A 25,117-nucleotide genomic window follows, 5' to 3' on the forward strand; every position below is an offset into this window, starting at 1 on the left:
ATCTTTACAGCCACAAACAAGACTTTAGGGTCAATAAGATAAATAACTGTAGAGCTCAGAGCTGAAAGGAAGATATGGGGCCTGCTCCCCCACTTCCCACTTGAGAATTCCAAGACAATAACCCCTCACAGTGAAGACAGAAATTAGCTTAATGACCATCAGCCCAGGACACAGCAGGCTTATGGACTGTCTGCACTGCCCAGCATGTGACCTGGCAGCCTGTTGTGAGCTGGGCATAAACTCTCACTACCATGTGCTCCCAGCAGGGCCCACAAGCTTTCCAACTCTCCCTGAAAAGGGATCATTACAATTTGGTCGAGCAAAAATGGCAGAGGAAAAGCAAGGTTTCTGAATGTTCATTTAAACAACAACAACAACAAAAGGTCAAATTTTAAAGAGTGCTTCCTGATCAGGACACTATGCTTTAAGCTGCACCCCCGCCCCAGCTCCAAGCCTTCATGGAGAGGGCAGCATCCTGGGGTTACTGCCAGTTCACAGTAAGAAGAGCCCACAGGAGGGGGCCCCAGAGTAATGGTTTAGGGAGAAGCACCTGTCTTGCCTCAAGGTAATTTAAGTGCTGAAGGAAGGGGCTGTTGCTCCAGTGGCCCTTCCCAATGTCAGTTTCCTCGGAACATTTTCCTGAAAATCACTCAAGTCAGGAGATACTCCTCAGCAGATAGGGTGTTTCACTCCAGACTGGACAGCTGGAACCACAGCAGGGGTCACTGGTAAGCAGTTGAAGGGTGCCAGGCAAAAGTATAAGGGGATGAAGAGATTCTAATCACAATCAGGTGATCAAGACTAGGCATAAGCAGAGCCTTGAGGATTAGACAAGTTCATCCAGTACTGAAAACCCTGGTTGAGAAACCGTATAGCTGCTTGGAAATTAGAGCGACACTAAAGAGGCCCTCAAGATCATGGTGGATAGACTCTTGCCATATTTATGCTGAGTCTATTCAGTTTGGTTTGATGCCTGTCGATGTGTCTCATATTGAACTGCACCAACTGAGCTATTACCCTTGAACTGTGTGCTCATTATTTAATGGGAAACAAACATATAGAGAGAAGGGAAAATCCTGACTCCATAAGTCAAGGAGGTCACAGCTTCTGGAGCATCTAACACCGTCAGAGCATTCCTCAACTAGGGAGAGGCTGGAGTCATGGGTAAAAAGCCCAACTTTCCAATACCTAGTGTGCTGAAAGTCAGAAAGCAAATGATATTCAGGGTGAGAAAGTTGGGCCAGTCAAATCAGGTGCTATCCATAATGTGTTCTCTCCCACACAGAGGGTGGAGGTCTCACTGGGCCACAGCCAGGACAACAATGTGGGTGCACAGCCCATACCCTCCTGGGAAACCAAGAGCCAGCCACACAAGTACCACAGAAGTCTTCAGAAGGTCATCAGCAGCAAGTCATGGCCTTGCAACACAAAGAAAGCCAGAGGGAAAAAGAGTGGTTTGAAAAAAAAAAAAAAAAAGTTGCAGCCTTATGCCCCTGAGTGAGAGGACTCACTCCTAGTGGGCAAGAGAGGAAAAAGAAAGATTTAAGGGGTCATGTGAGTTCCCTGCACAAGGTCAAGGTTCACCTAGAACATGAAGGCAAAACCACTGGCTGTAGGTCACGTTGGTGCACAATAGCCAATCAGGATGGAGAAAGAGCAGAAGCTGCTTGAGGAAGTGAAAATGAACGGGGGAGTGGGATGGGGTGAATCTCAGACCCCAAGTTCACATTTGAAAACAAAACCATGCATTTGCACTCCAAACAGGAAATCCAACAATGCCCATAGAATCCATGAAGGAGCAAATGGAAACTGCCAAGTGGAGACAGGGTTTAGGACAAACCAAGAAAGAGGAGAGACTCTTTAACAAACCAAATTTCTCATAATGGCTCCAAGAAGCAAGCAGCCACCAGAAACTTCTAGGGAAATCTATGCCAGGACCAGAGAGTTCCTGGGATGGCCAACAGGACTGGTGGGATCTTGCTTCCAACATCAATAATGAGTCAATTGAAGGAGTTGCTCGAGAAGCCTGACCCAACACCAGCTGCTGCTGGTGTTATGGGCCACTTGTTTTTTCCACGACTTTCATGATCACACCAGAGCCAAGATGCCCATCCCACACTGATGCGCCTGTGCTCCCTACCCCACACACATATATACAAACCTTCCACATAGGCCTCCTCTCAGACCCTGCTGATAAAATATAGTCTGTTCTCCCCAAGTAAGAACTTCTTTGCCCAAGAGGGTATACGTAAACAATGACCTAAAATAGGTTTAAAAATTTGTTTGTTTTGACCATGAAGGATCCTGAATCACTAACCCAGTTGTTTCTTCCCACCATCAAGCAGTGAGTCCACCTGCAGGCCCTCTTCACCATCCACTGCTGGAAGGAGCTCAGCCTAGACCAATGTCTATGCCCATCTGCAAACACTCCAGAGCCCATGTTTGTGCCTTGCTTTAAAAAACAAAACAAACAAACTAACAAACAAAGAAACCTTCCACTTCTATTACTCTATTGCTTCCAAGATGGCCCTTGCAAGGCCAACCCTGACATCATCATCTTCCTTAGCAATTCTCTCTGGCTATTCCAAGTGCCCTGCCTCCCCCTGGCTCTGTGGAGACCAGGCACACTCACTCCAGCATCAGCTCTGCCATCTATGTAGATGAGGTGATTCCACACTGCTTTCCTTTTCTTTAAGACTCTAATCTGGCCTCTCCCTAAAAAAGGAAGTACCAATTCTGAAATCTGATTTTTTTTTTTTTAGTGTTTCTACTTAAAAAGAAGATTACCTCAAGAAGCAACCAATAGCACAGCTATACACAAGATACTGGGTACTGTACAGCAAACCCTAACAAAAGGACCTTTCAAAGTTAACCCAATTACCAAATAATGTGATGATAAGATTAACTATCGATTGTCTTTTTGAACCCTAAGACAGCAGGAACCTCACATCTCCACTATAGAGCTTCTACTTCCCCCAGTCCTGGAACCCTTGGATAGGGCCCACTTTCCTGTATGCCTCTCCCAATCCATATCAAATAATATTGCACCTGCCGATCACAACCTAACCAAAGCAACGATTGCCACCTCAACATGCTTCACTTCAGACTGTGTCCAGAGACTACACGTGTGGAATGACAACCCTTCAGCTTCATTACTCGGGTGAGACCTTCCCTTTTATAGTATACTCTAATTCCATCTCAGGTGGTTCACTTTCTAACAAAGTCCCAAAACCTAGATATACACCAGTTTCTGTGAGAGAGAGAGCATATGTTCACACGTATCCGTAAACTACTGCAAAATATATACCTGAAAGCAGAAGTACACTAGAGTTTGCAGTGAGTATCCCCCTAACACTTCCTCTCCACTATTCCAAGCTTTGGGTCCATGATTGCTCAACAACTTGTTTGGCTTCGTATGTTAACTCTCTTTTCAGTCACCAGGTTCCAAATGTCATCAGGATGCTGGCCAGGCTTCCCCGGACTGAAGACCCCACCAATGTGTCCTGGAGCTCTGCTTCCCCAGAGACCCACCTTACTAGGGAGAGAGAGAGGCAGACTGGGAGTATGGACCGACCAGTCAACGCCCATGTTCAGCGGGGAAGCAATTACAGAAGCCAGACCTTCTACCTTCTGCAACCCACAATGACCCTGGGTCCATGCTCCCAGAGGGATAGAGAATGGGAAAGCTATCAGGGAAGGGGGTGGGATATGGAGATTGGGTGGTGGGAATTGTGTGGAATTATACCCCTCCTACCCTATGGTTTTGTTAATTAATACTTTCTTAAATAAAAAAAAAAAAAGAAGAAGAAGAAGATTACCTCAAGACCTAGTTCTCCAGAGAAGTAACTGTTTGTAGCTCATATTTTAGTAACTAGTTAGTAAAGGATTTATACTAAACTTAATGCTCTAAGAATCCTCTAAGCTTGCATGGAATGTAGATTAAAAGAACAGGTAGAATTGATCCAACTGTCAGATTTAGGAACCAGTCTTTTATATCAAATGGGGCTTGGATTTGCAACCTATGGGTTCTCCAAGTTTGAAAACCCCTCTACCATGACATCCTGGGCCTTCCAGACTTTTAGCAAAGTGACCTTTCTGTACTTTAGCCAGCAAATAATCAGACCTGCCAAGAACTCATTATGTAGGTAATGTTACAAAGTAGTATTTGTCAACCAGAGGTAACTTCTCTTTCCACTGCATGGGAGATAGTAATATCTGGAGACATTTTGTCACTGTCAAAATTGGTGGTGGGATATGGGGATGAGATATGAGGGTAGAGGGTTTCCTAGCATCTCAGAGGGTGAGCCACAGAGCCCATATATGTCTTTTAATTCCCATGACAAAGATAATACCAAGACCCAAATGTCAACAGAGCTGGAGCTGAGAAACTCAGATCTAAAATAAAGACATCTGAAGCCCCACAGAAATCCAAGCTTGACTTCTGGACCCTCCTTAGAGTCTTAAGTCTGCTGACTTTCCTATGAGGGGGAAGTATTTCTACTCTCTTCCTCCCTCTCTCTCTCTCTCTCTCTCTCTCTCTCTCTCTCTCTCCAAATACCAAGTCCCAAGGATACTGAGACCAGGTACTCTTTTTAGGGACATTCCAATTTTTTTTAACTTAAAAGAAACTCTGATGAAAAGAACCTTTTGAACATTTGCTTCACTGAAACCTCATAACCACCTAATCAGACTAGAACTGCTATAATCGCCATGTAAGAGAGGAGACTGGGTTACCAAAAGTTTTAGATCACTTTTCCAAAATGGTATCCCCCCCCCCAAGTGTCAGAGCTGTCAGTCCAGGGCCTTCTAGGTCCTTCAGTTTGATTTGGAGACACCCCACCCCGTCCCAGTGAGAGCATTCAACTCTGTTATGATTTTTCCATCTGTTTCACACCATCTCTGGGGCTATCCGCTCCTACTGGGAGAAGTCACTAGAGGTGCCTGGCCAACCTGATCCTGCAGTCTCTTCTGTGGTCCTTTCCACAGACTCTTTCATGGTCCCTTCCATGGATAGCAGCTCTCCCTGCAGACTCAAGGATGTGGACAGGAGCATGAGATGTAACACAGGGCTCCATAGGTGCTGCTCCAACAGAGGAATGACAGAACAGAGGAAAGTCTATGTCACAGTTCACCTGTGAGCATGAGCTGATGCCTGGGGTGCTCAAGTCAACTCCAAAGCCCAGTCCTTCTCTCTGCCCTACAGTCACCGACTCTGCCCAAACAGAGGGTCTTCAGGGCCCCCCTCTTTGAGCAACCAGCCAAAGGGGGGAAAAAAGGTGAGTCCCTGGGGTTTCTTTGTTTCCTTCATTAAACCACTGCTGGCTTCTCTCAACATCTGCTTTTAGTTCAAAACAAGTGGCTTCTCGTGGACCTAGTGGGCAAGAGGTCCTGACAGGACCACCAACTTTACGCTCTTCCTTAGCCAGGAATGACACTGGGTGGAACATTCCACTCGCAGCCCTGGGGCTTGTCCTTTGTCTTCCATTCCTGATGGTCACCTTCAAGTCTGGTCACTAAGCGTCTGTTGAAAACTTCCCAGCATAGCACCATGGCATCCCTGGAAGCCTGTGACAATCAAGAAACTGCATTCGAATGGTGTCAGAGGTATACTTATTCTTATGGCTTGCAAATATGTGTATTCAAATATAAAATTTGTTTCAGAAAATAGCCAAGTAGTGATTTAGAGATGGATCGGCAGGTAGAGTACATACCTTGCAGCAAATGAAGCCCCTGAGTTCCATCCCTAGCACTATGGAAGCTCCATGGGTGGTGGAACAGTCCTCTGCATTCTCATTCTCTCTCTCTCTCTCTCTCTCTCTCTCTCTCTCAAAAAAGAAAGAGAAAAAAGAAAGGAAAAAAATGGGCCAGGGAAATTGCTGATTGGTATCATGTATGTGCTAGGAGCCTCTGGTTCATTCCCCAGCAAACTTGAAAAATGGTGGAGGGAAGTAAACAGCTAAATATATGCCATCTATGCACCAGGCCAACATTATTCAGTTGTTAATATAATTCAGAAGCTGAGCTCCCAAGCATTCTGTGGTACCCTCCTCTCTGGGACAAGTATTCTCTGAGTCACCAGCCATATGTCTTCCCTTTGGATACTCCCTTCTGGCACAGGACACTGGCTAGCAACAATAGGTCACAATGGGTGGTATGTTTGACAACTCTGGTAGCTGTTACTGTTTCTTCCAGTAGTGGTAGTGGTAGTGGTAGTAGTAGTAGTATTGATTTAACAGTGGTAGTATTGATTTAATAATGATTGACAAGATTGTGGGATAAGAGGGATACCATTCCATAAAATTCAACTCCCACCACTAAAGTTTCATATCCCTTCCTCCCTATTAGAAGTCTCCCTATTCTTTATCCCTCTAGGAGTAAAGATTTCTGATAGTCTTCCATGTATTAGGAGTTCCCCAGGCGAAATCTGACTGTGTGGACACAAGAAGATCACCAGGGGGCAGCAGAGGACCAAAGTTCATTAGTCTACCCTCTGCCCAAGCGACAGACTAGGGATTCTTTTATTATTATTATTATTGTTGTAGTTATGATCGATGTCGTTGTTGTTGGATAGGACAGAGAGAAAATGGAGAGAAGAGGAGAGAAAGATAGACACCTGCAGATCTGCTTCACCGCTTGTGAAGCGGCTCCCATGTAGGTGGGGAGCTGAGGGCTGGAACTAGGATCCTTATGCCAGTCCTTAGGCTTTGCACCACCTGCACTTAACCCACTGCACTACCGCCCGACCACCCAGACTAGGGATCCTCCACTTGCTTCACTCTGCATTTAATTATCACTGATAACAGGTCCCTACCCTTCTAAAAAAAATTTTTTAAGTGGCCTGAGGAGCCCTAGAACCAGACTTTTTGTTTATAATCTCACCAAGGGGAAGGGGGATTAGGAGGAAGGAGGTAGAGGAAGTGAAACAGCAGCTTTACTCTCTTCTTCCAGGGCTAAAGAACCATCAAAACATTTGTAATCCAAAATGTGGTTCAGGGGCCACTAATATCAATTCACCCTCAACAAGGTAACAAAGCAAACTCTCTGGGCCCATCCCAAAACCTCTTTGCCTCAGACTCTGCAATTTTTATTTTTATTCTTGTTGTTATTGTTTTAATTTTTATTTATAAAAAGAAAACACCAACAAAAACCATAGGATAAGAGGGGCACAACTCCACACAATCCCCACCACTAGAACTCCACATCCTCCCCAGAGAGCCCCCCCATTCTCCATCCCTCTGGGAGCATGGACCCAGAGTCACCATGAGGTGCAGAAGGTGGAAGGTCCAGCCCCTGCAACTACCTCCCCACTGAACATGGGTGCCAGCAGGTCGATCCACACTCCCAGTCTGTCTCCCTCCTTCCCCAGTGGGGCAGGGCTCCAGGAAATGGGGCTCCAGGACATTGGTGGGTCATCTGCCCAGGGAAGTCCAGTTGGCACCATGGCCGGTGAATCTGCATTTTAGCAAGATCTCCAGGGGATTCCTGGAGGCATGAAGGACCTGGTCCTAGAATTAAGAAAGCTCCTTAGGGAGAGTCCAATCTGGTGCTTTGTCTACAGTTTGTAGATACAGAGAGTGAAAGCCGGAGGGAAACATTCATTTGATCAAAGCCCTTCACCAAGCACTGGGTAGGAGCCCCAAACCTTGACTCCAAGCACAATAATCCTGGCAGCATTTTTCATAAAAACATTAAGTGCTAACTTTTAAGTTGATAGTTTTGTATGGTTCACAAATGATGTTGCAAATAATAAAATGGCCCTTGGCAGAGAAAAACTTCCCTCCACCTCTGAACTAAAGGAACGCTCCCACTGAGAGATCACTGAGGTTGTGGTCCAAGGTGGATTCATCATAATGTCACCAGCCTTCATTCCCAGAAGACATCCTTCAAATAACCACTTCCAAGGAGATCCAGTCTTTATTATTATTTTAGATAGAGACAGAGAAAGTGAAAAAGACCACAGCACCGAAATTTCTTTCAGTGCAGTGGGAGCCAGGCTTGAACCAGGGTCATGTGCATGGCAAAGCAGCACACTATCCAACTGAGCTATTCATTAGGTCCTAGGAACCTAGTCTCTAGCCCAGGGTCATTTAATACCCCAGGTTCAGATCAGAACAGGCAATGTTAAGTTATATTCTCGTAACCTTCAGCTTGTTAGAGTGGGAGGCTCACAGGTTAAGGTGAGAGTGATCTGTGCTTATAATGCAACATACCTGGCCTCTAACTGGTGCTTGGCATCGTTGACAACTCGATTCCACTTCTTAAAACCTACTATTTTCAGGAGTGCAATGATGTGGCACTATCTTGGTGTTCTATGCAGTCCCACCAGCTGCTTCTTCAATTTCTTCTTGACTGCTAATGAATGGGAGCATTTGTTAAGCCCTTCAAATATCTGAAAGTTTTTTTTACATATATGAGCTCATTTAATCCTATAACAATGCTTTTAGATCAGTTTTATCCCTCCCCTATTTAAAGACAAAAACAATCCTGAGACAAAGTGCTCACCAAGTGCACAAAAGAAGTTTGAATGAGATTCTTAGGTCAAGCGCCCTTGACACTGTCACATAGTCTCCAGGTTGAACACTTCCCCCTTCCCCCTAGGTTCTTCTAGGATCCTCAGTCACATTTACCTTTTAACATTTAACAGCTCTCCTGACAGCTGTGGGGCAAATTTCAAAACTGTTCGCAAGCTTCCTCTTTGACTCAGATTCATTCCCTCATTCCCCAAATGCAGTAAGTTATCCCCAGACTGTGAGTGTCTGTCCCTGAAATGCAGCCAGTCCAGAGGCGCATCCTCTAGTCTCAGCCCTGAGCATCTGCCCCCCCCCCGCCCCCACCTGCACGGAAGCAGATCTCGCTGAGCCTGGTGCTAAGTCTTCTCACAGACCACGCACAGTGGATGCAACCAGCGCCTCCCCAGCACCTCTCAGCACGGGGAGCCCCTAAGATCCGAAACTTTGCCCCCTACCCATCTCCATCCTCCTTTCTCATCCCAACGGTCCACTCAACCGCCTCCCAGATTGTTCATTCCCTCTGCGTTCCCCAGGCCAACCGCACAGCCTCCGCCGCCAGCCAGCCCGGGGCCAATGTAACCCCAAGACGGGGTTTCCAGGGCGCCTCCCCTCAAACGACCATGGAACCCTGGTGGGAGGCAGGAGCTGTTTATTGCCCATCCCTGTGGCACTCAACCGGCACACAAATCATTAGCACACATATTTTGTGTATATAAATGGAAATGGGAGGTGTAAAGCAAAAAAAAAAAAGTGATTCATAGAAAATATCTGATTCAGGGGACGGACGATAGCGCAGTGAGTTAAGCGCGCATGGCGTAAAGCCTGAGGATCCCTGGTTCGAGCCCCCGGCTCTCCACCTGCAGAGGGGTCGCTTCACAAGGGGTGAAGCAGGTCTGCAGGTGTTTTATCTTTCTTTCCCCCTCTCTGTCTTCTCCTCCTCTTTCGATTTCTCTCCTATCCAACAACAACAATAACAACAAGAGCAACAAAAATGGGGGAAATGACCTCCTGGAGCGATGGCTTCTTAGCGCAGGCACCGAGCCCCAGCGATAACCCTGCAGGCAAAAAAAGAAAAAGAAAAAGCATCTGATTAAAAAATATATATCCAAGAGTCTCTCTAGGAATCTTCCTTCTCTTCTACCTCACCCCACGCCCAAACCCAGAACCAATTCCTGGAGATTTGCGTACCTCCACCTGAAGCTCACACCCCCCTCCTACCCCCCTTCTCCAGTCCCAGGCTCCCAGTGGCTGCGCCTGCTCAGGGGCGCCCTCTGCCGCCCAGCTACAGCCGCAGCGGCCACTTCCAGCCACGCGGGCCGGAGCCGGGTACCCGCAACCTGGACTGGCGGCCTGAGCTCGGCCCGCCCCTTGCAGAGCCCCGCCCCCACCCCTGCCCCGCGCGCGCTCCCGGTCCTCGACACCCTCGGGCTTGCAGCCGTGTCATCCCCGGGCACGCCCGCCCCCACCTGGGTCCCGGCGGCCTGCAGCTCAGCCGGTCCCAGCTGCCCGTCGCGCTCAACATCTCCGGGGGCACGCCCTCTCTGCCCCGAGGCCACCGAGCCGGGTCTGGGGAGCGACGCAGGCAAAGCCCAGGGGACCCCCGGAGCCGCTGCACTGAAGATCAGCGGCCCTGTGATGGGGGCGTGGCAGCCGGAAGTGGCTGTGAATGTTCTCCTTTAATCGATTGGGCAGTCTTCTTCCCCACCAGCCCTCTTAGCGCAGTAGGCAGCGCGTCAGTCTCATAATCTGAAGGTCCTGAGTTCGAGCCTCAGAGAGGGCACAACCCTTTTGAAGCTTTGCTTTCTTCAGTACCAAAATAAGACAGAAAAAAATGGAAATGAAGTGCAAGTTACCACCAAAGGTGCTATTATGAAAATTTACCATTACTAGGGAATGACTTATAAGACCTAAGAAAATTCAGTGTGGAGGCAGGGCGGTGGCACACCTGCTTGAGTGCATATAATGTCTCAGGAGGAAAGCTTTGAGTAGTGAAGCAGGACTGCAGGTGTCTCTCTCTCTCCTCCTATCTCCCCCTTCCCTCTCTATTTCTGACAGGCTCTATCAAATAAATGCTACTTAAAAAGAAAAAGAAAAATCAGTCTGGACACCACCTTGGTAGTCAGGGTGGGCATCCAGGAGAGCCAGTAGGTGATCTTGAGATGACCAAACTCTCTGATGTAATCAAAAACTTTGATGTAATTCTTGCTGTTTTTATTATGACAGTTAACATTAATTTCCAATTAGCTGATTTCACCTTGTTTGTTTCCCCCTGCCCCTATATATATTTCTTTTTAAATTTTTATTAGTGATTTAATGATTTATAAGATTATAGGAGTGTAGTTCCACAACCACAGGTGTCCTCCCTCCAACCTCCAATTCCCTCCCTCTCCCCAAGGATAATCAGTTTTTGCAAAACCTTAGTGACAGTTTGACTACCTTTCCCCCATAAATTCATGTTTCAATTCTTTATATTGCATATATGAACAAAACCACACCATAGCTATCTTTCAGTGAAATGCAAGTCATAGTATTTAACAGATATAAACTACAGGAATAAGAGATGTTGAACACACACACAGGGAGAAAGGGAGAGAGAGAGAGAGAAAGAGAGAGGGAGAGAGAGAGAGAGGGGAAGGAGAGGGAGAGGGAGAGGGAGAGAGAGAGAGAGAGAGAGAGACTACTAGACTTTACTTCTCCCTTTTTTTTTTTAATGCAGATCCTGGGAGTGGGAGGCAGCACCATCATTATGTAAAATCATGCTTGAGACTCCAGGGTTTCAGATTCAAAACCTAGCACCACCATAAACCAGAGCTGAAAAGTACTCTAGTGAAAACGAACAGGAGAGAATAGAAGAGGGAGAGGCAAAGTGGCACATATCCAAGTGAGCTATTCTACTGGCCCTAGAAATGTATTTCTGAATTTTCAAAATACCAGGAAATTTTCTAGTTACTATACACTTCAATTTTTATTACATTGTAGTCATGGAATTGATTTTATAGGAATTAACTCCTCTGAAGTCAATGAAAGAACTTAGCCCATCAGTGACCATTTTGCATGTCTGAGGCCCCAGAAATAGAAATTTTAATGTCTGGTCTCATTTATCTCTTATGCCAAAGTTGAGTAGTACTTTGGACCTTTATCTCTCTTCTCTAATAATAAATAACTTTCTAGTGACCCAAGAGGTGGTTCAGTGGATAAAGAGCTGTTCTCCCAAGCATGAGTTTATGAGTTTGATTTTTTTGGCATTGCATGTGCCAGAGTTATGTTCAGATTCTCTCTGACCCTTAATAAATTTTTAAAAATATTTGTTTAAAACTAGAATTAAAAAATCTGGAGGTGCAGGGCCAGGCAGTGGTGCATCTGGTTAAGAGAACACATTATAGTACACAGGATGCAGGTTCAAGCCCCTGGTGCTCATCTACAGGGAGAAGCTTCATGAATAGTGAAAGTGTTGCATGTCTCTCCCTCGCCCTCTCTATCTCCCCTTGTCCTCTCAATTTCTGTCTCTATCCAATAAATGTAAAAAATGTAAATGCAAATATCGTGTATATGGACATGTATGTGTATCCATCACTGAAGGACACCTGCAATAAAATGTTAAAGTCAGCATCACATTTTTTAAATGGATGTTACTTATATTATTTAGTGGCACACTGAGTACAGCAGAGGTTGGCAAGGTCCAGCTTGCAGACCAAGTCCAGCGTATGCCTCTTCCTATACAGGTTTACACAGCTGGCCCACTTGTTTGCTCACAAGTGGTCTATCTGCATCCACGCCACAGCAAGGGGTTGAGGAGTTGCTGTTAACAGACTCCATATGGAAAATCCTGAAGTAATCCTTATATGAAATGTTAAAAAAAAAAAAAAAAAAGTTTGCAGGCAGCTTGAAAGATGACTCATGACTCAAAGGTTACATTTTGAGAACCTGGAGTCCCAGTTTTTTCACTGTGTGGTTTTAAAATTTACTTGGTGTGGGAGGGAAGATGGGGAGAGACAGAGAGAGAAAATGAATATATGTGAACCAGAGCATCATTCTGGCACATGTAGTGTCAGGGATTAAACTTGAAATCTCATGCTTGAGAATCCTCTGTGCCAACTCCTAGGCCACATGATCTCTTTCCTAAGTAAATATTAAAACAAACAAACAACAGACAAAGCTTGCTGTTTTCATGGTTATCTTAATAAACAGACTCCAAAATTGATCACAGTTCAAATACACATCTATTTCTCTTCCAGGTAATCATCCAAATTGAGTAGCTTTGTTTCACTTTCACATGAGGTGGTGTTTTGTTGTTGTTTGTTTGGTGCCTTTTGTTTTTTGTTTGTTTTACCTCACTTCATGGTCTATAATCCCTAGAACCTCCATACTCACCTTGAGCACCCCTAGTCCTTCAGCCTTGACCAAAGAAACACACCATTAACTTATTTTTTTAATTTTTTAATATTTATTTATTTATTTTACCTTTTGTTGTCCTTTTTTATTACTGTAATTATTATTGTTGTTAGATAGGAAAGAGAGAAATCAAGACGGGGGAGACAGAAAGGGGGAGAGAAAGATACCTGCAGACCTGCTTCACCGCCTGTGAAGCAACTCCCCTGCAGGTGGGGAGCTGGGGGCTTGAACCGGGATCCTTTATGACAGTCCTTGTGCTTCGGGCCACGTGTGCTTAACCCACTACACTATTGCCTGACTCCCTCACACCATTAATTTATAACCCAGTGGTGGATAATCAACAATCTCTAGATGAAAAGGGTATCACCAACAGCCTCCTTCTACTGACAGGTCTAAGCTACCCATTTCAGAGGGTAGCCAGCTGTCTCAACCATGTCAACATCAATCAAGGAGGCAAAAGGAAGAAGCATATATAGTTACAATAAAGGTGGACTATGTCTTGCTATGAACTGGCCACTTCTGGAGTAAGCAACCTATGTATTGGGACATTCAAATTTGTTTTGCTGTACTAGGAACAGTCAGCTGAGGTAAAGAACAAACACCTCATCACAGACCCCTGCAAGCGTCAACCCGGCTTTGACCTAGCACGTTATGATTGGGCCCTCCTCAATCGCTATCGAACAGGCCATGGCCGGTGCGCCGCTATGTTCCATCGCTGGGGAGCCAGAGACGACCCGAACTGTCCCTGCGGCTACAGACAGACTATGACCCACATAGTCAACGACTGCCACCTCTCCAGATTCAAAGGAAGTCTCGAAACTTTACATCAGGCTCAACCTGATGCTGTTGACTGGCTACGGAAGAAGGGCAAACACTAGAAGAAGAAGAAGGAACAGGTAAATGGTTACCCTGGGAGGGGGGCTGCCCTCCTCTGTTCCTACCATCAAGGTACTATTTTCTCCTGAACATGGCTGTTCCAGGTACAGCCTGGCCCTCTGGCCCCAGAACTGCAGGTAAGGTGAAGAACAACTGACAGTTATTTTATTCATTAACTTTAAGGAAAAGCTGATCCTTTGGGTGGGGTGGGGGAAGGAACATGTCAAAGCAACAAACTAAACACAAGACTATTTACTTATGTCTATAAATTGACTATTCAGGATGTGAGGCTGGGACTCTCCACCAGATACTGCTTTGATACTGGGTTTCCCAGCTAATAACAGTGGGTGTTTGTTGTAAGGAACCCAGTTTGATGTTTGGCTGCTTGTGTATTTTGCTGCTTCCTACTCGTATAAACTATATTTGTTTTTTATATTTATTTATTTCATGGGAGAGAAATTGAGAGGGGGAGAAAAAGAGGGGAGAGAGAGGATGAGAAACCTGCAACCCTACTTCACCACCCCTGAAGCTTCTCCACCCCACCCCACCTACCCACCCCCTGCAGGTGGGGACCAGAGGCTTGAATCTGGGTGCTTTCTTATGCTTGGTAAAGGGTGTACTCAACCAGCTGGGCCCCTATAAGCTATACTTCTATACATTTTTTCTTTGATCCCTTAAAACTTATCTATATTAAGAGTCAGGCGGTAGCGCAGCAGTTAAGTGTAGGTGGCGCCAAGTGCAAGGACCGGCTTAAGGATCCTAGTTGGAGCTTTTGGCTCCCCACCTGCAGGGGAGTTCCTTCACAAGCGGTGAAGCAGGTCTGCAGGTGTCTATCTTTCTTTCCCCCTCTCTCCATTTTTCTCTGTCCCATCTAACAATGATGATATCAATAACAACAATAATAACTACAACAACAATAAGAACACAAGGGCAATAAAAGGAAAAATAAATATTAAAATTTTTTTTTAATTTAAAAAATAAATATTAAAAAATTTTTAAAAACCTTTTCTATATTAATGAATAACTCTCAAAACTATGACTGTCGTGTCCTTATTTCTGTACCTGAACAATATACTAGTTTGAATTTGGGAGCTTGGCTTTTGAATCTAGAGGTGTAACAAAATATAACTTCAGTGGCCAGGGATGTCACATAATGGAAGAGTACAGGATTAGCTAATGTAAGACCCCAAGTTTGATTCCTGGCACTGCATGTACCGAAGTGGCTCTGTTCTCTCTCTCTCTCTCTCTCTCTCTCTCTCTCTCTCACACACACACACACACACACACACTCTCTCTCTCAAATAAAAAAACAAATATTGTGTGTATTTGGGGTCTCACATATGTGCAACTTCATCACTCCAGGACCCTTTCCACACAGAAAAAAATATATACTTAAAGAAGGATAAAGGGTGGGGGTAGATAGCATAATGGTTATGCAGAGACTCTCATGCCTATGGCTCTGAAGGCCCAGGTTCAATCCCCCACACCACTATAAACCAGAGCTAGGCAGTGCTCTGGTTAAAAAAAAAAAAAAAAAAAAGGATAAATACCATAGTAACAAAACTATGTGGTACCAGTACTCAAATTCAAGCCATAGGCATAGCAAGGCATATGCCCTACCAATGATAAACCTTAAACAAAAGTATCATATCATACAACTCTCAAACATGAAGAAGCCATGGAGTTTGCACCTGGATCAAGAACTAAGCAGTGTGGGTTTACCAATGTCCTAATACAATCAGAAAAACTTGTACAAGCACATACTTATAGTCTAGAGCTTTCTTATGGCCCCAGAATTCCCTGACTCCTAAAAACATTACAATCAAAACTAAGGCAACCTGGGAAGTGGCTCAGATTTGGAATATTGGACTTAGAAGCATGAGGTCCTTAGTTTTATCCCCAGCACTACATGTGCCAAAGGGATATCTTAGTGTGTTCTTTCTCTCTCTCTCTCTCTCTCTCTCTCTCTCTCTCCCTCTCCCTCTCCCTCTCCCTCTCCCTCTCCCCCTCTCTCCCTCTCTAACAAATAAGTAAAATTTTTAAAAATTAATAAACTACATCTGGTTCCAAATTCCTTCCCTGTCCCAGAATTTGCCAAACAGGGACAAAAACAATCTAGCAGGATGGGTTTGCTTTTTTTAAGAACTGACCACATATCCCAACCATTTGGGTTTTTGCTTTTATATTTTATTCACTACAAAGGTAAAGTCTCCCATCCAAATCCAGAAGTGAGTGAAAGGAAAATGATAAAGGGAAAAATCTCCAAGTCATGGAATATAAACTGGGGAATCTGGGCTGGGTTGAGGGGCAAGACTTGAGCAGGCAGCCAGTCACTGATGACCAGGTGGACGAACGGGCACACTGGCCCTCAGGGGTCTCCACCCGCAGGACCACAGAACGTGACTTTCAGTACAAGAGCTGGTAAACCGTGGCACTGTTCTTATTGCCTGTGACCAGATACTGGTTGTCGGAGGACACATCACAGCACATGATTTCCTCGGTTTCCTCTGCCTAGAGGGGCCAAAGAGGGACCATCTTCAGGGGCAAAGCTTAGGCCAGAGGTAGAGAATTCATTTAGAACAGTTTCATGGCTCAGCATAGATTGAAGTTCAGTCTAGAGACAGGGCAGTAAGTGCCTACTTCCCCAACTGAATAGCCCTGGATGCCACCTCCCGGGTACTCCCCAGGATCATCTCTGGTACATGACTAACAGAGATTTGAGACTATAAGCTTTGAGTACCCGACTTTTTCCAGACCTCTTTCCAGTACCTTAAATAACCTTTGTAGAGATGGTGTGGCTAAGCAGTGCAGAAATTCATCCTGAGCAGTCACAAAATAGCTCCCTAGAAAATGAGAGACAGTTGGGGGATTGTGCCCATGGAGGTGGCTCTGTGGTACAGTCCATCAGGCTGCCCAAGCTATTCCATCTTCTGCCCCATTCTCATGCCCCACTATGAAACACTGCATCACTGAACAAAAGGTTGATCAAAGGGGATTTGGTGTCTCTTCTGATTGCTTGTATTCACAGGCTGCTGGTCCCAGAAAGTTCCCATCAGAGTCAGAAAGAGGGGATGAGCAGACAAGCACCTTGAGGGGAAAAGAAGCTGATATAGAGCGGGGAGCAGTGTGATTATGGGATCTTGGGGCTGAAGAGGGAGGGATAAAGAGTGTGAAATAAGGTGGGGCCCAGGCTCTTGGGGGATTAGACACTTATTGTGTGAGAGGGCATCCAGGTTCTCACTCACCACAGGAGGCAAACTTGAGGCTGTGGTGGTGGAGGTACCTCTCTAGATCAGCCTTAAACGTTTCCATCCGATGTGTGTGTAAGATATTGACCTCGCTCATTTTCGAGCCTACCAGCAGCCACTCCTCACTGGGGTCATGGGTGATGCTGAGGATCTGTGTGGGAGAAGGGTGGGACTTGGTGCTTGGAGCTGCCACCCTCCATGACCACCCACCTCTCTTAACTTACACCTGCTCCCACAGGCATCCACAACTCCATTACCAGAGCTGGGTTCCAGCCCAGAAGAGATCACCCAGGTACCTCGTGCTTTATTTCATGTTCCTGCAGCCTGTGGTAGTTCCTCAGGTCCCAGGAATATAGTATAGTGTCTTCCCCTCCTGTCCAAAACTTACTGCCTGCGATGTCCACACACCGGGACCCATACTTGGGGACTTGGTGCTTTCTGGTAGGAGAATGATGCCTAAGTTCATGTGTTAGTTGGGCCCCTGGCAGACTCAAGCCCAGAAAGCGCAGAGGAATCTCCCGGATCCATTCTTCACACAAATTCACCTAAGCCCATCTTATAAGAGTGGGGAGGTGTGTCTGGGAAGGTAACTAATTCCAAGGTCCCAAGTTCAATCCCCAGCCCCAACATAAGCCAGAGCTGAGCAGTGCTCTGGTCTTTTTCGTCCATCTCTCTCACGTTATAATCAAATCAAATACATCTCACAGTAGCAGGGAATGAAGTGCCTCCCCCAACCCATGTCATACACACCTGATCAAGATTTGGTTTGGAACATCCCAAATCTCCACAAATCCTTTGAAACAAGCCACACAGATCCGAGCATCAGAAGAAAGAGCCAGGGAATAGCACAAGGGGCCAGTGGAGGCCAGCTGGGCCCTTATGCGGGGAGTGGGTGCCAGGTCCCAAAGAGTCAGGGTCTGAGATAGCCCCCCGGTGACCAGGCTCTGCTCATCTGGAAACAGTTTGCAGGTAAGGACGCAATTCTGGTGGTCCTGTTGGAATGGTTCCTGTTCTTAATCTCCTCCAAGCATAGCTCCCTGACTCCCAAGAGAGGACAAGAGTGGGTTCCTCCAGCCCTCCCAGGATGCCCCTCACCTGAAAGTTCAGTTTGGCCTTTGGGACCTTGTTCCAGGCGTGCAGGGCACTCTCATCCCACACATTGATATAGCCAAGGCCACACGTGTACACATGATGAGTGGAGCCACTCATGGCCACGGCGTAGACCTTCTTTCTATGAGGGAGTGTGCCAATCTTCAGGGAACCATGCGGAGACCTGGGTCTGACCACCACATTGACTGGAACTGGAGGCTGTAGAGTGGGGAGCACAAGTGGTGTGAAGGGATCCCAGACCCAACCTGCCATCATCCACAGGGACAGTCTCAATTCCTAAACAGTTCCACCGACTCCCACCAGAGTTCCTAGAACATGAAGCAGTCTGCTGAACTGGAACAGAGGGTGCCGAGAGTCCTCTATTCCATCAACAGGACCACATTCTGACAGGATTAGAGTCCCAGCAGTGAGCACAGAGGCCAGCTCAGAGTCCCTCTAGGACACAGCTCCAGAAGGAGTGCCACTGTGAGCCAAAAGTCCTAAACACTGGCAGTGGGAGGGGAAGATGATGTTGGGTCCTAATTCAGGTTACCACAGGATGTGCTTAAGTAGCATATTGATTTTTTTCCAATTTAAAAACAGGAGGCTAGGGAGGTAACTCAGCAGTAGAGTGAATGTCTTACATCTCTGTGAGGACCTGGGTTTGATCCCAGCACCTCCTAAGGGCATTTAAGGCAAAACAAGTAGAACTCCATGGATGTTGGGAGAAGAGTTTTACACATTCCTATTCACTAACTTAAAAAAAGGGGGGGACATAATTTTATATATATATGTATATCCACCTGCCACATAAACATAACACTTGTCTTACCATGCATCATTTCTGTCAGTTTATTTGGAGGACAATCAAATAAACCAAAGGAAATAAAAGAACCCCCCTCATTTCTTCTACACAGTCTTGTTCACCAACAGTGGGAAGCAGCTCAGAAACTATCTCTGTAGGCAGTACATAGGGCTCACAAGTGTCAGGTCCCCTACTCAAACCCCAGAGTGATAGTGTCTGCCTCTCTCTTTCCCTCTCTGCCCTCCCTCTCCATAAGTAAGTAAATAAATAAATATTTTAAAAAAGCAACCAGTGGAGTGGGATTGGAGGTGGTTCAGTGGGTAGGGAATTTTCCCTACAAATGTGTGGCCTGGGGTTCACTCTCCAGCACTGCACAAGATAATGGGGCAGTTTTCTGGTCCCTCCCTCTCCCTTGCTCACAAAATTAAACATTTTTAAAGTTGCTTGGTAAGAAATATAGTATTCATCACTGAGGGTTGGGAAGCACAATTTTGGTGGTGTGTATGTGGTGTGCAGCAATATCCCTGTTATTTTATAATCTTGTAAATCATAAATGAAAAAAAAAAGTGACCCAGAAGGTGACTCTGAGGTGTAGGACAAAGGACTTGCAATCATTAAGTCCTACATTTGAGTCCCAGCACCACACGTAACAGTAGTGCTCTGGTTCTCTCTCAAGTTCTCTGTGCCTTGTAAATAAATAAATAAAATCAGGACCAATAAGATAGTACACCTTGGGAGGTGCCTGCTTTGCCATGTGTGTGGCCCAGGACAGAGCCTGCCCTCACCCAACTGTGAGAAGCATTGAGGCTGTGGTGTCTCTGTTTTTCTATCTGAAAAGTGGTGAAGCCCCAGTGACAACAAAACACAAAATTTTTAAAATAATAAATAGGGTAGGGGAGATAGCATAATAGTTATGTAAAGAGACTCTCATATCTGAGGGTCCCAAGTCCCAGGTTCAATCCCCAGCACTACCATAAGCCAGAGATGAACAGTGTTCTGGTAGGAAAAAATAATAATCATTATATAAAATCTAAAAAGTTGAAATAAAATAAATTTTTTAAAGTTCAAAAGCAGTGGGGAACTCCCAACATCCACCACCTTTAAGAGAAAGAATGAATAGGGTCTGAAGGTAGGTAATAAGGAAGAAACAGATCCCAAACTCTACCAAACGTTGACACTATGACACTTACAATAGCTCTGAGGAAGGACCTGACTTGGTCACAGGGTGGAGGCACAGGTTCCCAGCTGGCAGGGACAGCTTGATGCTGATCACCCTCAGAGACAGTGTCTGGCAACAAGCGAACCACAAGATTCAGAAAGAAGGATGCTGGCTGTGCCCACACCAGATTCCTGTTCCCAGGCCCTATGGGGTAACAGTCTCAGGCGACCCACTCACCACCTCCCAATCATGACCTCCACCTCCACCCCAACCCCATCCACACCATGCCAAGTGGGTCTCACCGAGCTCGGGTCCTGGTAGGGAGCCATGTCTAGTGGAGAGAGAGAGAGGGAGGTAGCTGAGCATGAGAAGGACAGTGCTGTCCCTGGGCAGGAGGTCTGTCCGCTCCCACACACACATCCGTCTTGACCTACCTGGGATTGAACTCCACCTCAGAGCTGTTGGGGGCCCCTACAGCACACTGTGGGGGGGTGCCGGTGCTTTCATAACCTGCTCCCCACCGCTCAGGGGAGCCTGGGGGCACACCACATGGCGGGACCTGTGCTTGGTGCTCAGTCAGACAGAAGGTGCTAGAGCTTTCTGGCACAATCCTTTGTTCCTCTGGTTCATCATAAATTCTGAGAATCCTGAACGCGGCCTCTTCGTCCTCACCACTCATGTCCGTGATCACTGAGCGAAAAGACCCTGGAAGCACCAGCGACTGGGCCCCTGGAAGGTTCCAGCCCAGGAAACCCCTAGCCCGCCCCCCCTCCCCCCAATACATACTGTCCACACTGACTTACCTAGTCCTGCTGCTGCGAGAGTGGAAGTGAGGTGCAGAAAGGCTTCCCTGTGCAGCTGCCTGCTTCAAGGGTTCGAGAAATAAATGGGTCCGTCCTGTAGGACGTCCTGTGGGGTCTCCCTGTCCGTCCTGTGGGGTCTCCCTGAAGGGTCAAGTCCCCACCCAAACACCCACACATCTCTCTCTCCTCTCCCTCTCGCTCTCCCTCCCCCCCCCAAAAGAACCGGAAGACAAGAGGCCCTGTAAATTGTTGGGCCAAACATGGGGCGACCACAGTTTCACAAAGATCCTTTGGTACCAAGTTTTTTTGTTTGTTTGCTTTATGTTTTCCCTGTAGACACAAGAACTGTTTTAAATTGTTTGTTTTTAATTGAACTCACCCTTTAATCTGGGCCACAAACTTTGCAAAGGAGGGCTCTTCCTCAGAGTGGCTGAAACATGGGGCCACAGGAAGCTCCACCCCCTCCACGGGGGTCCCTCGCCCCCTAGAGGGGATCGAGTGGAAGGATCTAGGAGGCTATGCGGGGGCTGTGCCTTTTGCGGCAAGAGAGGCTGCAAGATAAATGTTGGCTGGTGGTAACATTCTCTTTCCTCCCCTGCAGGACAGTCCTGAGAACTGAATGGACTCACAGGGTTGAAAATTCAGAACAGGAACATGTCCCCACCCACAGGAGGTAAGCTTCACAAAGGGTGAAGCAGTGCTGCGGGTTTCTCTCCACCCCACCCCCAGTCTCCTCTTTCCTTCTAAAATTTTCTCTATCCAAAAATAAATAAATAAAACAGCAAAAGAAAGAAATAGAGAAAGAAGAAGGAAAATTGAGGACTATGCTAGACTAGTGGACAACTGGTAACAGGGGTAATGTTTTACTGTGGACTGTGCCAGGAACCAGAGCTTAGAGAATCAAAGGCAGAACAGATGCTTCCTGCGAGAAGTTTCCATTACAGGCTGCCCAATCACTACTCCAAAAATGTCCTGGGGGAGCCCAAGAGTCCCATTAAACTGAACAGATTAGGAGGCAGGAAGTAGTTCACCCAGTAGAGAGCACACTTCACCAGGCTCAAGGACCCAGCTACCACATAGGAGCACCTGGGGGGGGGGGGACTTCACATGCAGAACAGTGCTGTGACATCTCTCTTTCACCATCCCACTCTGCTTCTTACTCTCTAAAAAAAATAATAATTAAAGAAATAAATATCCACTGGGAGCTGTGGAATCTTACAGGCACAACTAAAATCCTGGCAGGAAAACACAAATTAAAAAAATATATATAGGGGAGTCAGGCTGTAGCGCAGCGGGTTAAGCGCAGGTGGCGCAAAGCACAAGGACGGCATAAGGATCCCGGTTTGAACCCCGGCTCCCCACCTGCAGGGGAGTCGCTTCACAGGCGGTGAAGCAGGTCTGCAGGTATCTGTCTTTCTCTCCTCCTCTCTGTCTTGCCCTCCTCTCTCCATTTCTCTCTGTCCTATCCAACAATGACAACAACAATAATAACTACAACAATAAAACAACAAGGGCAACAAAAGGGAATAAATAAATAAAATAAATATAAATATATATATATATATATATATATATATATATATATATATATATATAGCAGAATGGTCAAAATTTCAGCAGCAAAATGATGGTGGAACCAATGCTAGCCAGGCTCTCAAACACCCCCCTCTGTCCACAGTTGCACCACAGACATGAGAGAACCTGGTGCTGCCACTGGGAAGATATACAAGTTGGTCATATCACCTGACGACCACTACATTTCACCTTCTTTCTCCAGGGTTATAACTGGGACTCAGTGTCTCACAACTCCATGTTCCCAGTGGCCATTCCCCCCTACTACCCCTCTCTTTTCCTTTTGATAGAGGGTAAGAGAGAGAAATAAAAAGAGAGAGAGAAGGAAAGACATCTGCAGCACTGTTCCACCATTCCTGAAACGTTCCCACTGCAGGTGAGGTCCAGGGGTACTTGAACATGGTTACTTACACATGGTAAGCCACTACCTGGATCATGACCTTTGACTTTTTGAATTCCCCATGTGCTTGTCCCTGAACTAAATACTTCATAAGGTTGGCCTGTTTTATATTCCCAACAGGGTGGACATTTCTTAACTCTAAAAGACTAAGACTCTTTTTTCTATTTTTTTAATTACTGGGACAATTTACAGTACAGTCACTGAAAATAACTTTACAAAGAGAAGGAAATCCAACTATCAATTCTAAATGACTATTTTCCTAGAATGAATAAATATGACTGTCAAGAAATCTAATTTCTTTTTTTTTTTTTTTTTTTACCAGAGCACTGCTCAGCTCTCATTTATGATGGTGCTGGGGACTGAACCTAAGACCTAGGTGCTTCAGGAATGGAAGTTTTTTTGCATAAATACTGTGCTATTTCTCCAGCCCAGGAATATGAATACTAAACAAAAAAAATCACACTAGACACAACAGGTATATAGCATCATACATCTTGAAAGCTCATGAACGTGTGTGAAATGCCCATTCAATATTTGTGCAAGACCCTCTTTATGTTTTTTCAAAAATACCTATGTACAAAGAGAAGATAAATTTAAAGTTCAGATTGGGAGGGGGTGGCAATTGCTGAGAGACAGATAAAATGTTAGAATCCTGTCCTGCCCTGCTCCAAGTGTGCTGCCTCCCATCAAAGCAAAGCAGGATGCTTACAGTGCAGCTCCCCTCTGATCTAACACCTCTGCCTTTACAGTTTACCCTAAAGCTGCACTTGAATACATGTAAAATCATCATTATTTAAGTTGACAGTTTGTAGCAGGTCTTTGAGAGCAAGTGTTTGAACAAAACCCAATGACCATAGGAAGAAAATGATGAAATAAATCACAGCATAGCCATTAGTGGAATACTACACAGCTGTTATCAATAACAAGGACCCTTGTGCATAGATACTAAGGAGTATTACTAAGGGGGAGAGAACTATTCAAGAACAATTGCTCAGGAAGCAGCTTTTGTGTAAAGGTGGGAATTAGAATGTATCTTTCCATATGTGTGTATGGACATAAAATAAGAGTAGTTCCCTTTAGGGAGTGGAAATTGGCAAAGTGTTCATCAGAGCAGGAAGGAAACAAATCAGAGCTATGCTCAAGAATAGTTTGCATATTTGTGGTTATCTGAACCCACGTTTAAAACTGCTGAGGCCCACTTTTTTTTTTTTTTGAGGCTCACATTTTCTCAGTCAAGATTCTTTCTTTAGTCTCTTCCCCCTACACTATCAGGTGGTGTCCTCACTGTTCTTGATTAGTTGGTTGAATAAATTAACAACCTCACCCTGACAAGCATCAGGTTCCTTTTTCTGGAAACACTCAGATTGACCTGGTGAGATGAGAGTGTGCAGCACAGGTGTTCCCAGCCCAAGGTGAGGAATCGGAGGAGAGGTATGAACCTTATACCATCCCACTGCAGGGGGGTGCAAGTCAGGGGTGGGGAACAAAACTTAAAGGCAATGAAGCCATTTCACCAGAATTTTACCTGGTAAATAAGGAAAAGCTGTCTAGAAAGAGGGAAGGAAGTCATTATCAAGATCTCTTTCACTATCTAGATATCCCTTTCTCGGTGAAAGACAACTACTGGATGGTTTCAGTCATATGCAGAAGGTAGAGAACTGAAACACATGAAATTGCAACAACAACAACAACAAGAAAACAGGAGTGAACAAACTGTCTCTAGGACTTTGGTGAGAACTATGGTGGTTATCATCAGGAGGGTGGGGACACAGAACTTTGGTGGCAGGTGTATGTGGAACTATATCTGTACTCTTACAATCTTGTAAACCACTATTAATCACACATTTAAAAAAGGCTTGGGGGACAGGAAGATAGAATAATGGTTATGCAAACAGAGTCTCATGCCTAAGGCTCCAAAGTCCCAGGTTCAATCCCTTATACCACCAGAGGCCAGAGCTAGGCAATGTTCTGGAAAGAAAGAAAGAAAGAAAGAAAGAGAAAGAGAGAGGAAGGCAAAATCTGGATTTGATTCCCAGCATTTCATGTTCTAGAATAATTCTTTACCCACCCCCACTTCTTTAGTAAATAATAAATATCTTTAAAAATATTGGCAAAATAGCTCACTTGGGTAGTGTGTTGCGCACTTAGGTATTCAGTTGCACGACCTAGGTTCTAGCTCAGCCCTCACTGAATTGAAGGAAGCTTTTGTGTTTTTGTTCTTCTCTCTCTCTCTCTCTCCTCTCTCTCCTCTCTCTCCTCTCTC

The 25,117-nt window shown here is 45.6% G+C and overlaps 1 protein-coding gene, 1 long non-coding RNA gene and 1 other non-coding gene across 6 annotated transcripts; 1 reads left to right on the plus strand and 2 right to left on the minus strand.

Moving 5' to 3' along the window:
* Positions 1 to 433: 433 nt before the first annotated feature.
* LOC107522714 (uncharacterized) lies at positions 434 to 10,041 on the minus strand. 3 transcript variants are annotated; one of them, XR_009548267.1, is made up of 4 exons: positions 9,977 to 10,041; positions 8,211 to 8,352; positions 3,819 to 5,565; positions 434 to 2,787 (listed from the first exon to the last, which is right to left on the minus strand). It is a non-coding gene; the product is annotated as an uncharacterized LOC107522714 (long non-coding RNA). The 3 variants fall into 3 exon arrangements; XR_009548266.1 differs by lacking the exon at positions 9,977 to 10,041 and adding an exon at positions 8,628 to 8,825; XR_009548265.1 differs by lacking the exons at positions 434 to 2,787; positions 3,819 to 5,565; positions 9,977 to 10,041 and adding exons at positions 7,232 to 7,505; positions 8,628 to 8,825.
* Positions 10,042 to 10,217: 176 nt separating this feature from the next.
* On the plus strand, positions 10,218 to 10,290 carry TRNAM-CAU (transfer RNA methionine (anticodon CAU)). The gene has a single exon. It is a non-coding gene; the product is annotated as a tRNA-Met (tRNA).
* Positions 10,291 to 15,953: 5,663 nt separating this feature from the next.
* Positions 15,954 to 22,421, minus strand: TLE7 (TLE family member 7). Of its 2 annotated transcripts, none has more exons than XM_060185212.1 (11): positions 21,262 to 22,421; positions 20,883 to 20,976; positions 20,514 to 20,769; positions 20,382 to 20,410; positions 20,111 to 20,208; positions 18,122 to 18,334; positions 17,777 to 18,018; positions 17,323 to 17,464; positions 17,024 to 17,177; positions 16,548 to 16,621; positions 15,954 to 16,289 (listed from the first exon to the last, which is right to left on the minus strand). In XM_060185212.1, the coding sequence occupies exons 3-11, from the start codon at positions 20,756 to 20,758 to the stop codon at positions 16,185 to 16,187; spliced, it is 1,302 nt and encodes a 433-aa protein (XP_060041195.1). In that variant the 5' UTR covers positions 20,759 to 20,769; positions 20,883 to 20,976; positions 21,262 to 22,421; the 3' UTR covers positions 15,954 to 16,184. The 2 variants fall into 2 exon arrangements, with proteins under 2 accessions (XP_060041195.1, XP_060041194.1); XM_060185211.1 differs by having other exon boundaries at positions 20,514 to 20,784.
* Positions 22,422 to 25,117: the final 2,696 nt, after the last annotated feature.

Source organism: Erinaceus europaeus, chromosome 2 (genome assembly GCF_950295315.1).
Source record: "Erinaceus europaeus chromosome 2, mEriEur2.1, whole genome shotgun sequence".
NCBI lineage: Eukaryota > Metazoa > Chordata > Mammalia > Eulipotyphla > Erinaceidae > Erinaceus > Erinaceus europaeus.

Bases quoted from the DNA above. Each gene is read 5' to 3' on its own strand.
- TLE7 (XM_060185212.1), bottom strand. From the start codon at position 20,758: ATGAGTGGTGAGGACGAAGAGGCCGCGTTCAGGATTCTCAGAATTTAT. The intron at 18,019-18,121 runs GTGAGGGGCATC...CCATTCCAACAG, and splicing joins AGGCCAAACTGAACTTTCAG to GACCACCAGAATTGCGTCCT. The intron at 17,465-17,776 runs GTGTGTATGACA...TTCTCCTACCAG, and splicing joins CCAAACCAAATCTTGATCAG to AAAGCACCAAGTCCCCAAGT.